Source organism: Mobula hypostoma, chromosome 3 (assembly GCF_963921235.1).
Source record: "Mobula hypostoma chromosome 3, sMobHyp1.1, whole genome shotgun sequence".
Classification (NCBI taxonomy): Eukaryota; Metazoa; Chordata; class Chondrichthyes; order Myliobatiformes; family Myliobatidae; genus Mobula; species Mobula hypostoma.
The window spans coordinates 173,858,439-173,875,917 of NC_086099.1; the positions used below are offsets into that span (position 1 = coordinate 173,858,439).

Below are 17,479 nucleotides of genomic sequence, written 5' to 3' on the forward strand. Positions count from 1 at the left end.
CCAACAACCCAAATGAGCTCAACTTTCAGACTCCCTTATGCACAGTTGGCTGACAGGGCATACAATGCTGTGATGAAGTCATTTACACTTCATCTGGTTCCTGCTTTCTGAACTTTACCCTCTCATGTATCACATTTCACTTTCTTACGAAATATTCTTTGAATCTGTCAGCACTGTTTTGTACTCCCCTTTCTGAGTACCTGTCAGTCCTAATTCACCCACGAGGTCATCTGCTTTGTCGCCCAAGCAGTATAGCAGTGTGCTTACTAGATGCTCTTTTGACACCTTCCTGAGAGTACTTGGAACCCTAAATCTCTCAAAGCATCTGTAAAAGTCCCCTGGTTTAGAGAAATCAAATGTCTGGGGTGGGGGTGTGGGGGGCTTTTTTTTAGTTAAGTAGATGTAGGTACTGCAGGTATTTGTACCATTTTCCTGTTTGCTTGTTTATTTATTTTATTTGGACTACAAAAGTTCAGAAGTGTAAAAACAAATCAGTATGAGTTAACATGAGTTCTTCATGGGCTAAGACAGAGGAAATTGCAGGGAGGAACAGGGCAATAGCAGGTAAATAAAGAATTTGCATTGGTCTTCATGGAAAACCTCTCAGAAAGATCTACTGATGTTTTCAACACACAGTGACTAAACCTCCTGGCTACACAATTTTGACTATTTTATTGAGGCCATGCATCATGACAGTGTAGGTGAATCTACCTCATTTCTCATTGTGCAAAAAAAACTACCATCCCAAGTATCAGACGAATCTTTGCCAGACCCCTCTGCTACAAAAAAAACTACCATCCCAGGTATCAGACGAATCTTTGCCAGACCCCTCTGCTACAAAAAAACTACCATCCCAGGTATCAGACGAATCTTTGCCAGACCCCTCTGCTACAAGTGTATCTTCCTCAGGTAGGGAGACCTAACCATGTACTACATTCCAAGTACAATCTCACCAAGGGTCTAATAACTTTAGTAAGATGTCTCTTTTGAATTCAAAAACCTCTTGAAATACAGGTTAATATTTGTCTTCCAATTACTTGCTATGCCTGCATGTTAATTCTCAATGCTCCATTTATCAGGACACCCATTCAATTTCTTACCATATAAAAATATTCAGCTTTTCTATTTTTAATCAACAAAGTATATCACTTCAGATCCTTTCCATGATTATATTCTGTTTACCATGTCGTCACCTAAGCTGACTATAGCCTATATTGGTAGCTTTGTGGCATCAGCAAACTTGTGTAACTAGAGAGTGAACAGCAGGGGCCCTAGCACCGAGACCTGTGGCTACAGGTTCCCAATGTGAAAATTATCCATGTATTATTATTCTGCTTTCTATTTGTTAACCCATTCTCAATCCAATACTGTGCACATTAATTTTGTTTAATCTCTTCTGTAGAACTGTGACTACATGAAATACAAACAGCTTCTCCTCCACCATCAGATTTCTGATTTGGCCCATGGACACCACCTCATTATTCCTTTGTCTTTGCACAATTTACCTTGTAATATATATTATTTTTGTCTTTGTACTGTACTGCTGTTGTACACTAATTTCATGTCACACAAGACAGTGTCAATATACTTGATCCTGATTCAGCTGGAAGTATAGTACATTAACTGGTTCGCCTTTAGCTCTTCTGCTAACTCCAACCTCAGCGACCTCTGTTAGATTTGTTGGACATAGATTGTGTTGCCTCAGCCAGTTATTACTCTGCTCTCTAATTGCTCTTAAATACAGATTTCAGTCTTTACCCTGTCGGGCATATCGGAAAGTTCAAAAAATATATCAGGTAATATTCTGGATCCAACAAGTTAAATAATTTTTAAAATTGTAAAGGCCATCACAAGGAAAGATATCAGCACTTAAACTCCTGTCCAACCAATCCAAGTAAAATTCAAGTCAGCTCCTAGTTAAAGTACCCTTACTTTGGTATTAACCTGAAATCTTATTCCAAGGTTGGATCTGAACCCCTGATGCAACAGAAGGACAATACCTGATTACAAGGCTACCAGGACAGTGGCAGCTGCATTCTGAATCATACGTGGTTCAGCTGAGGAGACTAGCAGCCTAGGACAACATTTACTTTAATCTTTGGTGACAGCATCACTTGAGCTGGCAAATTAGGTTTCCATCCTTGTAATAATGAACTATAACAAGTTACAAATAATGCATTCACAGTATGCTAGTAATTAATCCATTTTCTCTGCTCACCCATTTTAGAACTTAAGCAGAATAAATGCATTTGGAACACAGACAGCATGTCAACATAGGAAACAGGAAAAAGCTGAGCATCTGGGCATTTCTAAGTATTTCTCAATAACTGCTTCTGGAAATGCCTGTTCGATTGTCTTTCAAATATTACTGTACTTTTTTGCTTTTCACCATTTTGTTCTGAAATCAGTTGTTCAACTCACTGTCCATTTAAATACTAAACTTCCCATTTAGTAATACATTTGCTCTCTTCTGTTACCTGATCAATTCAAGAACTACATCCCTTTTAAGTACAGGTGTGATAGGAATTAGCACACACAATATTTCAAATTAAAACTGAATTTTGGTTTTGTGTTTAAAGTGAGCTGTTCAATTCTGGTCACCTCACTAGAAGAAGGATGTGGAAACCATGGAAAGGGTGCGGAGGTTTACAACGATGTTGCCTGGATTGGGAAACATGCCTTATGTGAATAGGTTGAGTGAACTCGGCCTTTTCTCTTTGGAACAATGGAGGATGAGAGGTGACCTAATAGAGGTGTACAAGATAATGAGAGGCATTGATCGTGTGGATAGTCAGAGGCTTCCTCCCAGGGCTGAAATGGCTAGCAACAAGAGGGCATAGTTTTAAGGTGCTTGAAAGTAGGTACAGAGGAGATGTCAGGGGTAAGCTTTTTACCCAGAGAGTGGTGAGTGCAGCGACGGTGGTGGAGGTGGATACAGTAGGGTATTTTAAGATACTCCTGGATAGGTACATGGAGCTTAGAAAAATAGAGGGCTAAGGGTAAGCCTAGGTAGTTCTAGGGTAGGGACATGTTCGGCACAGCTTTGTGGGCCAAAGGGCCTGTATTGTGCAGTAGGTTTTCTATGTTTCTATGGTCTATTGAGTCATGTGACAGGAAAAGAGCAACATTAATGCTAGGAAGCCAAAACAATCAATCTTTATTATAAGATCTTTCTCATTAACTCAAGCTCTTATGATGCTTTTAACAATGTTTTGGAAGTGTGGATGATGATATTTACACAGTTGTTTAAATTATTTCGTAGTCTGTATTGCTGAAATTCTTACTGCTCTAACCCGGCTAAACAATTTCTTTCTTTAATCCCTCAAGAAGATGGATAAACAGACATTCAAACTGTGTTTCAATTACAGAATGTTATGGTAGCATTACTGGGCTTTGGAATAGATTTTTGAATCTCTATTAACCACGGGCGAGGTATGGGAAGACTGGAAGATAACTAATTTGCATTTAAGGAGGACAGCAGGGATAAACCAGGGACTTAAAGGATGCTGAGCTGTGTCCATGACGGGAAAGATGCTGGAAGGGATTCTGAGAGATGGGATTTATTTGCATTGGGACAAGAACTGATCGTCAACTTAACTTCTCATGTGGGAAATCATGTCTCACAAATTTGATCAAGTTATATGAAGAAGTGACCAAGATGGTTAACAAGGACAGGGCAACAGATATTGTCTACCTGGGTTTTAGCAAGGCCTTTGACAAGGTTTGATATGGTATGCTGGTCTTAGAGTCAGAGTAAACAGGAAAACAGTTCCTAACCTTTTAGGTCAGTCCACTATGTGTGACCTTGTTAAAGGTCTTACTGAAGTCCATATAAATAACATCCACTACGCTACCTTCATCTATCCTCTTTAGTTATCACTTCAAAAAAATCTCCAAAAGATTCATCAGAGATTATCTCCCATACACAAAATCATACTGACAGTTCCTGATCAGTCCTTGATTACTCAAGTGATGATATACCATGTCCCTCAGAATCCCCTCCAGTAACTTCCTTACAAATGAGGTCATGCTCACCAGCCTGTAGTTCCCTGGCCTGTCCTTGCTACCCTTCTTTAACAATGGAACAACATTAGCCACCCTGCTGCCCACTAGAACATCGCCAGTTGCTAACAATTAAGCAAATACTTCAGTAAGAGCCTCTGCAATTTCTTCCCTGGCATCCTATGTCTGGAAAGTTAGAGCACATGAGATTTATAAGGAATTAGTCAGACCGCACTTGAAGCATTGTGAGCAGTTTTGGGCCTCTTATCTAAGATGTCTGTCATTGGAGAGGGTCCAAAGAAGATTCATGAGAATGATTCCAGGACTGAAAAGGTTAAAAGGTTGTTTTTGATGACTCTCGGCTTGTACTCACTAGGGTTTAGACGAATAAGTTGAGAGGGGCGAGGGGGATCCTCATTGAAACTTATTGAATATTGCAAGGCCAACTTAGAGTGGATGTGGAGGGAATGTTTGCTATTGTGGGAGAGTCTAGGACCAGAGGTCACAGCCTCAGAATAGAGGGATGGCCCTTTAGCAATAAGATGAGGGGGAATTTCTATCATCAGAGGGTGATGAATCTGTGGAATTCATTGCCACAGATAGCTGTGGAGGCCAAGTCATTGGGTATATTTAAAGTGGAGGTTGATAACTTCTTGCTTAGTAAGGGTGTCAAGGGTTAAGAGGAGAAAGAAGATTGGGTTTGAGAGGGATAATAAATCAGCCATGCTGGAATGGCAGAGCGGACTTGATGGCCAAGTGGCCTAATTCTGCTTCTACTATATGTTTTATGGGATCCACAAAAAGTTAGCAATTATGTATGCAAAGTTAACTTGGTGGTAAGTAAAGAGCTCTATGTTTCTGTTAATTCTTAACAGGATTATAGATCAACTAGAAAAGTGGACAGGGAATGGCAAATGGAGTTAAATTAGACAAATGAAAAGAGATGAAATTAAAGAAAGTTACACCAGGGCATGCACAGTGAATGGCAGTGGCCTGGGGAGTGTTACGTTCGGATCACCACACAACAAGACATTTGTCAACGAGCTCAAGGGGGTGCAGACAAAATTCACAAGTTGATGACTGAATTGGAGGGCTTGAAATATCTGAAAGGACTGAATATTTTGAGTCTGCTTTCTGTGGTGCCAAGGAGGCTGGGAGGCAAATGACAGAGGTATATATCATTTTAAATATGAAATTATGAGAGGCATAAATAATGTAATAGTCACCATCTGCTTCATGTGTTGTGGGAGTCTCAATCTAGAGGGTTTAGGTCAAAGGTAAGAAGGAGAAGGTTTAACGGGAATCTGAGAGGTATTTTTTTCCACACAACAGTTGCTTGTTTCTGGAATAGGTGGTGGAGGCTGAAACAGTAACAATTGAGAAGCATCTTGCCAAGTATCTTGAGTGAGCAGGGCATAGAGGGCTATGAAATCAACGCAGGCAAATGGGATTACTGTAGATTAACATGTAGGTTGGCATGGATACCGTGGGCTGAATGGCCTCTTTCTATGCTGTGCAACTTTATGCCCTATGGTGGCTTTCTATCCAAATAAATCAGTCACATATTATTATTGTATTAGGCTTATTATTCTCTGCCCTAAATTTGTTTGTGTGAAGAAAGATTTTCGGAATAAATGTTTAATATTTAGGCACAATCTGAATGAAGATTGAACTGATGGAATAAGCTTCTCTCTTTGCTTATGCCAATATTCAATAAAATATGCCTCAGCAATTTCAATCTAGTTGTTGTCAAGTCTGAATGTACAATACTGTACTAACAATATATGATTAAGTCAGCAATATCTCGGAGGCCACAAGGGTGGCAGTATAACAGAATGGAAAAAAGTGTAATTTTAATCTAGTCATGAAAGACCTGTGAAGGTGAGGGTTAAAATGCACTGGCAGATTAAATGGGATATCTTTTCTCATTTGCTCTACAATATATCTAAACTGGAAGTATAGTGTTATCATTCTTACCAGAAGCTGAAAAATATCCTGTTACAAAGCAGTAAGTTCCAATATTCAACTCCAAAAGAGACAGCCTATTATAATCTGTGATGCGTCCATGCAGACTGTTATTGTACATTTCTGTCACTGAGTTATCAATGAAGAGGGTTTTATGCTTTGTATACCTAGCTAAAAAGGAAGATTTGCTGATATTCAAGGAATTCATGGTGACATCAAGGTGAGCACGGGCTCATTTCAGTAATGCATGTGACCGGCCTTAGTGCTGGCAACAAATCACACTGTCACCCACTTCACATCTGAAATAAACTCCAAGATCTCAATCAGTCACAAGGCACGGTGCTTTACCTGTTGCATGATCTTTCTCTTCCCCAAAGACCTTGAGACAGGATAAGAATATTACAAGTTATGATAAAGATATTTCCTTTGCTGTGACTGAGTGCTATTTGTCAATAAGGCTGAGTACTGACTGCCGCGTCAGTGGCTTTTGCTTAATGGGATCAAATGGAACAGACCAATAACCAATAGCTTCATATGAAATGACCAGCAATCAATCAGTAGGTTAAACTTCAGGATGTCTTGGAGTTCCATGCATGCTCAGCTTAAGTCCGGAGCAAATGGGAAGTCTGTCACCATTATATTTAGAATGATTGCTTGTTCTCGTGGTGGAGCAGTCATGTGAAGCATGGAGGAGGATTTGAATATAACTCCTCAGGTTTACATCAGTATGATATGTGAATAGCAACTCAATTAAATTGCTCCTGTGCAGAAAGGCGAGTGCAAATAACTTAATTTTCTTTTTTAATGTATCAGTGGTTTAATGGTTTTATGCATCTTACCTACATTAAATCTCCCTGCCCTTTACTTATGATCAAACCCTTTTAATTTGTGTCCCCAACTACAAGAAAATTTCTTTTCTTGATCTGTTGACTAAATCTTATAAATATTGAGGCTTCATACATCAAAGTTGCTGGTGAACGCAGCAAGCCAGGCAGTATCTCTAGGAAGAGGTACAGTCGACGTTTTGGGCTGAGATCCTTCGTCAGGACTAACTGAAAGAAGAGCAAGTAAGAGATTTGAAAGTGGGAGGGGGAGGGGGAGATCCAAAATGATAGGAGAAGACAGGAGGGGGAGGGATGGAGCCAAGAGCTGGACGGGTGATTGGCAAAAGGGATATGAGAGGATCATGAGACAGGAGGCCTAGGGAGAAAGAAAGGGGGAGGGGGGAAAAATGGTGGCTATTACAGAGGACAGACATTGATAAAATTCTGGAAGATGTTCTACACAAAGGATCTGCTCCCAGGCTGTTCCTGGCATTCCATTTAATAAATTAATTTGAGCAGCAATTGGCAACACCCATTTATCCAGAGCTGTAAAGCACAGAATCAGACCCTTTAGCGCATCTCATCCATGTTGATCTTTCTATCTAATCCCATTTGCCCACACCAGGTCTGCATCCTTATATACCCTAGCCTTTTAAGTGCCTGTCTGACCATAGTAATTCTTTCCGATTCCATTGCCTCCTCCCAAAACAAGTTCCAGATATCAGCATCTCTCTGGTTTTAAAAAAATTCCTCTCTATACCCTTTAAAGCTCCTTCCTCTCACTTTAAAACTAACACAAGACAAAAAAATTCAGTCAGTCTACCCTATCCGTGTTCCTCATAGACTTAAATATTTTTATCAGATCACTCCTCAGCCATCTACTCCAGGGGAAACAAACCCAGCTTGTCCAATCTCTTCCCTTAACTGAAGTCCTCCAATCTGGGCAACATTACGACGAAATTTATCCAGCACAATTACATCCCTCTGTGGTAACCAGAACTACATAGAGTCTTTTAAGTACAGTGTAACCAGTGTTTGGTAACACTGTCATCTATATCAATGATCTGGATAATGATGTGATTAACTGCATCAGCAAATTTGCGAATGACACTATGATTGAGATTGTAATGGACAGTGAGGAATGCTATCACAGCTTGCAGAGAGATCTGCATCAGTTGGATAAATGGGCTGAACAATGGCAGATGGACTTTAATGCAGATAACTGCAAGGTGTTGCACTTTGGTAGGACCAACCAGGATAGTACTTACACAGTGAAGAGTAGGGAACTATTAGAACAAAGGGATCTGGGAATACAGGTACATAATTCATTGAAAGCGGATCACAGGTAGATAGGGTTACCATAAACCATAGAAACTACAGCACAGAAACAGGCCCTTTGGCCCTCCTTGGCTGTGCCGAACCATTTTCTGCCTAGACCCACTGACCTGCACACAAACCATATCCCTCCATACACCTCCCATCCATGTATCTGTCCAATTTATTCTTAAATGTTAAAAAAGAACCTGCATTTACCACCTCGTCTGGCAGCTCATTCCATACTCCCACCACCCTCTGTGTGAAGAAGCCCCCCCTAATGTTCCCTTTAAACTTTTCCCCCCTCACCCTAAACCCATGTCCTCTGGTTTTTTTTTCCCCTAGCCTCAGTGGGAAAAGCCTGCTTGCATTCACTCTATCTATACCCATCATAATTTTATATACCTCTATCAAATCTCCCCTCATTCTTCTACGCTCCAGGGAATAAAGTCCCAACCTATTCAACCTTTCTCTGTAACTGAGTTTCTCAAGTCCCGGCAACATCCTTGTAAACCTTCTCTGCACTCTTTCAACCTTATTTATATCCTTCCTGTAATTTGGTGACCAAAACTGAACACAATACTCCAGATTCGGCCTCACCAATGCCTTATACAACCTCATCATAACATTCCAGCTCTTATACTCAATACTTTGATTAATAAAGGCCAATGTACCAAAAGCTCTCTTTACGATCCTATCTACCTGTGACGCCACTTTTAGGGAATTTTGTATCTGTATTCCCAGATCCCTCTGTTCCACTGCACTCCTCAGTGCCTTACCATTAACCCTGTATGTTCTACGTTGGTTTGTCCTTCCAACATGCAATACCTCACACTTGTCAGTACTAAACTCCATCTGCCATTTTTTAGCCCATTTTTCCAGCTGGTCCAAGTCCCTCTGCAAGCTTTGAAAACCTTCCTCACTGTCTACTACACCTCCAATCTTTGTATCATCAGCAAACTTGCTGATCCAATTTACCACATTATCATCCAGATCATTGATATAGATGACAAATAACAATGGACCCAGCACTGATCCCTGTGGCACACCACTAGTCACAGGCCTCCACTCAGAGAAGCAATTCTCTACCACCACTCTCTGGCTTCTTCCATCGAGCCAATGTCTAATCCAATTTACCACCTCTCCATGTATACCTAGTGACTGAATTTTCCTAACTAACCTCCCATGCGGGACCTTGTCAAAGGCCTTACTGAAGTCCATGTAGACAATATCTACTGCCTTCCCTTCATCCACTTTCCTGGTAACCTCCTCGAAAAACTCCAATAGATTGGTCAAACATGACCTACCACGCACAAAGCCATGTTGACTCTCCCTAATAAGTCCCAGCCTATCCAAATGCTTGTAGATTCTGTCTCTTAGTACTCCCTCCAATAACTTACCTACTACCAACATTAAACTTACTGTCCTATAATTTCCCGGATTACTTTTCGATCCTTTTTTAAACAACGGAACAACATGAGCCACTCTCCAATCCTCCGGCACCTCACCTGTAGACAGCGACATTTTAAATATTTCAGCCAGGGCCCCTGCAATTTCAACACTAGTCTCCTTCAAGGTCCAAGGGAACACTCTGTCAGGTCCCGGAGATTTATCCACTTTAATTTTCCTCAAGACAGCAAGGACCGCCTCCTTTTCAATTGTAAAGAAAGCTTTGGGCACATTGGAATTCATAAATCAATGTATTAAGTACAGGGGATGGGATGTTATGTTGAAGTTATATAAGATGTTGGTGAGGCCTAATCTGAAGTATAGTGCACAGTTTTGGTTACAAGAAAGATGTAATAAAGGTTTGAAAGAGTACAGAGAAGATTTACAAGGATGTTGCTGGGTCTGGAGGACCTGAGTTATAAGGAAAGGTTGAATAGGTTAGGACTGTAATCTTTAGAACGTGGAAGATTGAGAGTAGACTTGATAGAGGTATACAAAATTATGAGGGGTATAGATAGGGTAAGTGCAAGCAGATTTTTTCCATTGAGGTTGGGTGGGACTACAGCCAGAGGTCATAGGTTAAAGGTGAAAGGTCAAAGTTTAAGGGGAACATGAGGGGAAATTACTTCACTCGGAGGGTTGTAAGAGGTTAGAATGAGCACCTAGCACAAGTGGTTCATGTGAGCTCAATTTCAAGGTTTAGACAGATAGATAAGTATGTTATTGATCCCAAAGTAAATTACAGTGTCACAATAACATTACAAGTGAACAGGTATACAAATATTAGAAGAGAAGTAAGAAAGAATAAAAAATAAGTTACTTCACACCGTCTAACAGGAGGGGGTCATCACTTCCCCAGCTACAGATTGACTTATTATAGAGCCTAATGGCCGAGGGTAAGAATAACCTCATATAGTGCTCTTTGGAGCAGCGTAAGTTGTCTTAGTAGTTTGGATAGATACTTGGGTGATAGGGCTAAGGTTCAGGTGCAGGACGATGGGAACAGGCAGTTTAAGTGGTTTCAGCATAGATTAGATGGGCCAAAGGGCCTGTTTCTGTGCTGTACTTCTCTATGCCTACAATAGAACATCCTAGGTATATGCTGTATGCCCCAATATATGAAAGCAAGCATCCTATATTCCTTCTATGCCACCTTATCTACCTGTATTGACACTTCCAGGGAAATATGAAATTGAACTCTGTTCATCAAGGATACAAACCTACTGTGGGCAAATGGGATTAGTTTCGATGGTCAAAATGGTCCATATGTTCATCAACATTCCACCCTGCCAACCATTTCCTGTACATTTGTTCGGTGACTTCCCAAATTACACTGGGCATTGTAGGACAAATGAACAGAATAGATTAGGTTTTCTTTTGAAAAGGTCTTAGTGAATCAGAAATAAGCAAACTCTGTTTAAAATATTGTCAGATATTAATGAATGAAAGAATTAAGGATCCCATGAAAGATTGTCTAAGTTGTGATGTTATTGAGATTTTCATCCTTTGCTTGAAGTTAGAATATATTATTTCAGTTGCTGGTATAGCAAACAAAAACTGCTCAAAATCACCTTGCGAGTCAGCTAACAAGAGGCAAGATTTAGATATCCCTTGCCCACATTTCTAGCCTCAAGCTAGAATTGTGTAATGCAGTATGTTTTTTTTAAAACAATGATAATAAGTTGTACTTCCAGGCTGCTGGCTACCTTTGGTTCAGTGTAAAAGAATTACGGGATAGACAGTGGGACATATATTCAACTACCAGTATATATCAGACCCAAGAGATTACCAGTACATGGGGTGGAAACATCAGTGATTGATATACATCATCAAATCGACAGTCAGTAACTTTATAACCTAAAAGAACAGAGTCAGTCATATGCAATACCTTAGCAAAGCTACTGATCATATCATTGTAATGTTCTACTATTTGTTCTGAACCATTGGTACATTCGTGCTTCAGGCCTTCCAGATCAATATTACCTCAAAAATATGCCATCCTCTTTTATCTACTCTAACTTTCCCTTAAGCCTCCACAAAACACGCCTTATATTCATCGGTTAGGATTATGGGTCTTCTTAAATTGTGTTTTTTTTCTGTTTAATGTCACAATTAAGTTTTCTTAATCAGTTGTGTCATTAAACGAAACTGTGGTATTTAATAAGCTGTGAACAAACAAGCAGTAAAACACACCAATACCCACATGCATGCTCAAAGCCTGAAGTGATCCACTCTGTATCATAGATCGAAATCCAGTTTCTATTCTTCTTTGTTTTCACAAAATTTGCACCTGTTCCATTCATATTTTGCCTTTAATGTTTTGCATACTCATTGCCTCCAATATAGAACAGAAATCCCAATGGATTAACAAGGGGTTCCATCCTGCTATTCTTAACCATTCCAGTTAGCTGCTATTTTAAGAAGATAATGAAGGGAGGAGAAGATGGCGGCATGACGCAGCTCACAGTGGCCACTCCGGTTTTGATGTCTGTAATTTGTCAAGTAGGGTGCCATGCACAATCCTGATTTGATGGAGATGGATGTGAGAGCACGGAGGCACATCTGGTGGAACTTCTGAAATGTCTGCTTCGCTGCTGCTGCTACTGTGTGATCCAAAATCTCCAGAGGGGAAGGTCCTGAGTCCTCGGCTTTGCTTGTTGCTTGGCGGCCGGGGCGGGGTTGAGGCACTCGGCAGAGGATGGTGCTCGGAGAGGCTGTGTCGGAGGGGCCACTCGGAGGCTCGAAGCTTTCAGACGGACTCAAGAGTCCACTACAGTCGGGTGCTTCCAATGGTGCTGCATTGACAAGTTTGCAGCGCTTGGAGGTTCATGGCAGGGAGAGTTTCTCCCTTCTGCCGCCTGCGTGAGATGATGAGGCTATCGGGAATTTGAGACTTTTTTTTTACCATGCCCATGGTCTGCTCTTTATCAAATTATGGTATTGCTTTGCACTGTTGAAACTATATGTTATAATTATGTGGCTTTGTAAGTTTTCGTCTTGGTTTGTCCTGTGTTCTCTTGTGATATCATCCTGGAGGAACGTTGTATCATTTTTTAATGCATGCATTTCTAAATGACAATAAATGAGGACTGAGTGTCCTCATAATCTAATCTAATCTAATCTAAAGCTTTGGTTTTCCGTATTTGACATTAGTAATCATATGTGTGGTCAAACAAGCAAAATATCTGACCTTGGTCTGCATCAAGATAATTAGATGGTGACAGAGGTACGTAAGGTTCTTCATACTTTTACTGGTTTTGTTAAAGGAAAGAAATCTCTCTAACAAACAATTCTTTAACATCAATTTTTCCAAAGTGGAAAACCAATAAAGATATCATTTCCAGGACATGAAGCACCTTGATTGTTTCTTTGAATTGCTGTTGTCCTCCTCTTAAATATCCTGACATTTTAGTAGCCAATAAAATAGGACAAAATAGAAATCATCTGACATAAAACCAGCTGTTAATGCTGCAGGACCACTAGCACCTCCAGACATTGCCTACAAAATGCAAGGTACAGAAAAATGGTGGGATGGAGATCATTCTACTGGGAAAAATATATTACATCACAAGTTGTTTTAATGTAACTTAATTTGTTTCTGTTAAAGAAGTATAAATTGCATCTCCAGTGTAACCTGATCAGTTGTATTAAATAGCAAATGGAAACAGACAATTTGGACTGTGAATATGCCATATTTTAACACTTATCAACATTAAATGCCTTCTGTCACCATTACCTTCCCTGTCTCTCTCCCATCTTTTCCACGCTCACTTGGCCATTCCTACATTTCTGCATTTAACCACACTACACATCCTACTTGACCCTTTAGTAATGGGATTCCAAAACCAGGGCCAAGTAATTACGATGTACCTATTCCAAAGCAGCAGATGCTATAGAGAATGTTAATGCCATCCTTAATCATGTGGAAAAGGTCATTTCAAAGCAGCCCTAGTACGTATACCCTGTGGTTACATGGGGACACAATGGAACACAGAGACACAAAGGAACCCATGGCCTTCTGCTAGGGAAGAGTCAAAGACTGAGGAAGAGAAAAAAAATATACATTTTAAAATACTATGTTAATTGTCATATTCAATATCCTCTATTTGGATTAGTGAAATTTGTTTCTTACCATATTCCAGTATGGTAAGCATCATCAGTAAGAGAACCCAGCTTTTTAAGTTAATTGTACAGTCATTACAACCTACAGTATTCTAATTGCTGATTTTTTTTAATGACTGTAATCACTTCTCTTATCTTTCTGCTTCCATAACAGATGAATCTGCATATACTTTAATTGCCTTACTAAACAGCACACAAGTATGTAATTAGCTTGCCTGGAATTTGATACACTTTCTCTTCCAGAAAATAATGTTCAACAATAAAACTGTACCTTCTCTGATTGCTGTGAAAGGGGTTCCTTCCTCCTCTTGCAGTCTGATCACCTTCAGAGCTACCAATTTCCCATTCACCCTGTTTTGAAAAGAAAACAGTACAATTAGTCATGCAGAAAAAAAAACAAATGACTCTAATCAGAGGATTATTTTTGTAAAAAAATCATTTAAACTTTTAAATATCTGTGCTCAATACTTTTATCGTATTTTCTTAATGCGCATGGAAGATCTCATGCCATTAAATTCTATCTTCCGTTGCTCCATCATTTTTACAGACTCATCAATATCATCCTAAGGATATCCTCCACACTCGCAGCAAAACCACTAAATTTTGTGTCATCTGAAAATGTACTAATCATCCACTCCTACATTCACATCCATTTGTTAATATTACTAAAGCACAAGGTTGCAGCAATGACCCCTGTGATACATCACTTCCAATCACAGATAATACTCCCACCCACCCCCTCTGCCTCCTAATACCAAGACAGTTTTTCCTTGTATTCAAAGGCACTAACATTTGATTTATCTTCAAAGAACCTAATGAAGTCTTTGTAGACTGCCTCATCAATACAACTCGTTATCTCCTAGAAAAATTCAATCAATTGACCAAACAGCATCTCCTTCCAAAATCCAAGCTGAATATTTTTGATAACTTTCCTTTCTAAGTGTAATACATTCCTGTCTCTCTTGATTTTTCCAAATAACATCCTTACCATGGACATTCCACTCACTTTCATGTAAATGGCTTATCCCTTTGGAAGTAAATTTATTATCGAAGTTCTGATACATGCGTGCACACTGCGCACCCGTGTTTTGCTTTGGGTTCTCTCTCTCCATCCAGCTTCCCTTGTTTCAGGTGTAACCGAGCTGCTGTCAATCTTCATTCAGAGTGCTGCTGGACCTGCCCCCTTGTCACGACTGCTCCAATCAGGATTTGCAGAGTGCAATTTTAAAAAGCCCAGCATCTGGGAAGAGGGAGAGAGCAAGCCGCTGGGGAGAACTGACCGTTAAAGAATTGTGCTAGCTTCCGTATTAACAAATTTGTAGTCTTTGTGTTCTGAGCTAGGTTTTCACATTGTGGATTTCGGCCTTTGGATTACTGCCTTGGATTTGGTTGCCCTGGATCACTTCTGTAAATGCATGAAAATACAGTAAGTATACTGCAAATAGGACTGCCTGTGCCTGCCTTGTCCTTTACCTGTCACAGACAATGCACCACACTGAGAATAGACTTAATTTTCTGTTGCTTCCCTGACACTCCTAGACAAGAGCTAACAGGGAGATGTAACATAAATTGGGGGCTCATCCAGGATACTTCCAGTTAGAGTCAATTTCTTTTGTAAAGGGTGAGTTTAAGTTTTTTTTTCTTTTATAAGTGATCACTGTGTTATTGAGTGTTCTCCAGTTAGATTAGATTAGATTAGATTAGATTATGAGGATATGGACCAGGTTAGTGTAGAGGCATTTTTGAGTGATCCAACAGTAGAGTAATTAGACAAGTGCCATAAGGATGCCTTGCTGGCCCTGGCACTGAATTTTAGTATTCCTGTGGTGAAACAAGTCCTGAAAAAGGTCATTAAGCATGCTGTGTTTGAAAGTCTGACGGAGCATGGTGCTTTTGTGCTTGGTACACCGACACCTGATGGGAGGAGGTAACCACATGCGAGAAGTCTGAGGGGCAAGAGATAGAGGAGGGGGAGACTGAAGCTGGGGCCAAAGTCACGTTGCCACCTTATGTGTCCACTGTGTCCGAGGGTGAAGGTTCACTGGCCAGTATGTGTGACCCTCGTCTGGCATGGATGCAGCTCGCCTCCGAGGAGAAAAGGCAGTCGCTGTAAGCGGAGCTGAACCGGCGGCTGGAGGTTCTCAGATTGGTGATGGAGGCTGAGAGTTGGCAGCTGGAGTTTGAAGCAATGAAAATTGCTTAAGCTCCAGTTACGCGATTGACTCCTTCTTCCTCACCCACTGTGAACTGTGACCCAGTGATCCCACAGACTGAGTTTGATGCCACCTATTCACGAGAGTGAGGTGGATTCAGTGCTTTCGAGCACATATCAGCGTCATTCTAATGACCCAAGGGCAACTAGCCTCTCTTACTGCAGTGTAGGTTTTTGGGGAAAGCGCAGGAGGTATGCACTGATCCGATAGCCTCAACTATGAGACTGTTAACACTGCTGTCCTGCATGCATATGAGCTGGTGCCTGAGGCATACAGACAGCGCTTTAGGAATTGTAGAAAGATCATAACTCAGACCTCTGTTGAGTTTGCAAGGGAGAAGGGCCATCTCTTTGATAAACCATGCATGTCAAATAAGGTGAAGGATTTTGCTTTTCTTCGGGAGCTGATACTTTTGGAGGACTGCTTACCTAAGCATATTGTCCTGCACCCGAATGAACAGAAAGTACATTCCTTGTCTCAAGCCACTGCGTTAACGGATGAATTTAGCCTTGAATGTATTTGCGTCTCACCAGGCAGTAGCTCAGAGCAGTGAGAAAGGGGTCAATGTCGCTAAGGCTCACGATGTGAAATAGCCTCCTCCTACTTCACCTCGTTCTCAGGAAGAGCACAAGTGTTTTTATTGTCACAGGTCACGTCATTTAACCATGGACTGCAGGAGCCTGAGGCGTAAACAGCAGCAGTTGGACCAGTCTCAAAGTGTGGATCTGATTAAAACTGTCCGCAGTTTTCCTCGAGCTTCGGCTGATAGTAGAATCCAAGCCTGATCTTAACTATACGCCTTCCTTATTTCACGGGCTCGTTTCCATCTCTGGTAAAGCAGACGCACAGGTCTTGGCGAACACGCTGCGCAATACTGGCACAACACAGTCTTTTATCTGCTCTGATGCACTAGATTCTTCTGAGGACACATTTTGTGGGTCACATTTCTGAGTGCAGGGAATTGAGATGTGGTGTTTAAAAGTTCCACCATACGTAATCCATTTACAGTCAGACCTAGTGAGTGGGTAAGTCACAACCGGGGTAAGGCCCTCACTACCAGGCAGAGGGGTTACCCTAATCCTGGGCAATGCCCTAGCTGGTGAGAAAGTGCTGCCATGGCCAGAGGTGGCAGCTGCACCCTTGGATAAACCCCCGAATGAGGAGCTTGCTGAGGTACATCGGCTAAATGCAGCTAAAAATAGTGAAGCCCAGGAAGCTGCCCTGCGTCATGAGATTAAACCCAAGGAATCACTGTCAGTGGCTCTGGAGCAAGGCCAGGAGGAGGCAAGGCCAGCAGTTCAAGAGGCAGATCTCAGGTTGGATCTCCAACAGGCTGAACAACAGCAAGCCAGGAAGGCGGACTATCTGCATCAAGAGATTAGTGAACTTCAGCAGAGACTTCAAAAGCAGGAGATAAGCCAAAGTGTTACATCTGCACCACTATGACAGACTGAAAATCTACAGGCCACCCTTGTGGCACAGTCAGCAAGCTGGGAAAAACTGGAAAAGGACTTGTCTGATCGACTAGCCGACGATCAAGCTCAGCTTGCCGATGCTGTGGGAAAAGGGCGGACTGTCTCGGAAGAACTG

General features: G+C 41.1%; 1 protein-coding gene across 3 annotated transcripts in view; it reads right to left on the bottom strand.

Moving 5' to 3' along the window:
* cdk14 (cyclin dependent kinase 14) overlaps positions 1-17,479 on the bottom strand; it is a 648,395-nt gene that overhangs the window by 414,268 nt on the left and 216,648 nt on the right. For all 3 annotated transcript variants that reach the window (XM_063044119.1, XM_063044121.1, XM_063044120.1), the window contains one exon: positions 13,948-14,027. In XM_063044119.1, coding sequence (XP_062900189.1) covers positions 13,948-14,027 — 80 coding nt within the window. The remainder of the gene's footprint in view (positions 1-13,947; positions 14,028-17,479) is intronic.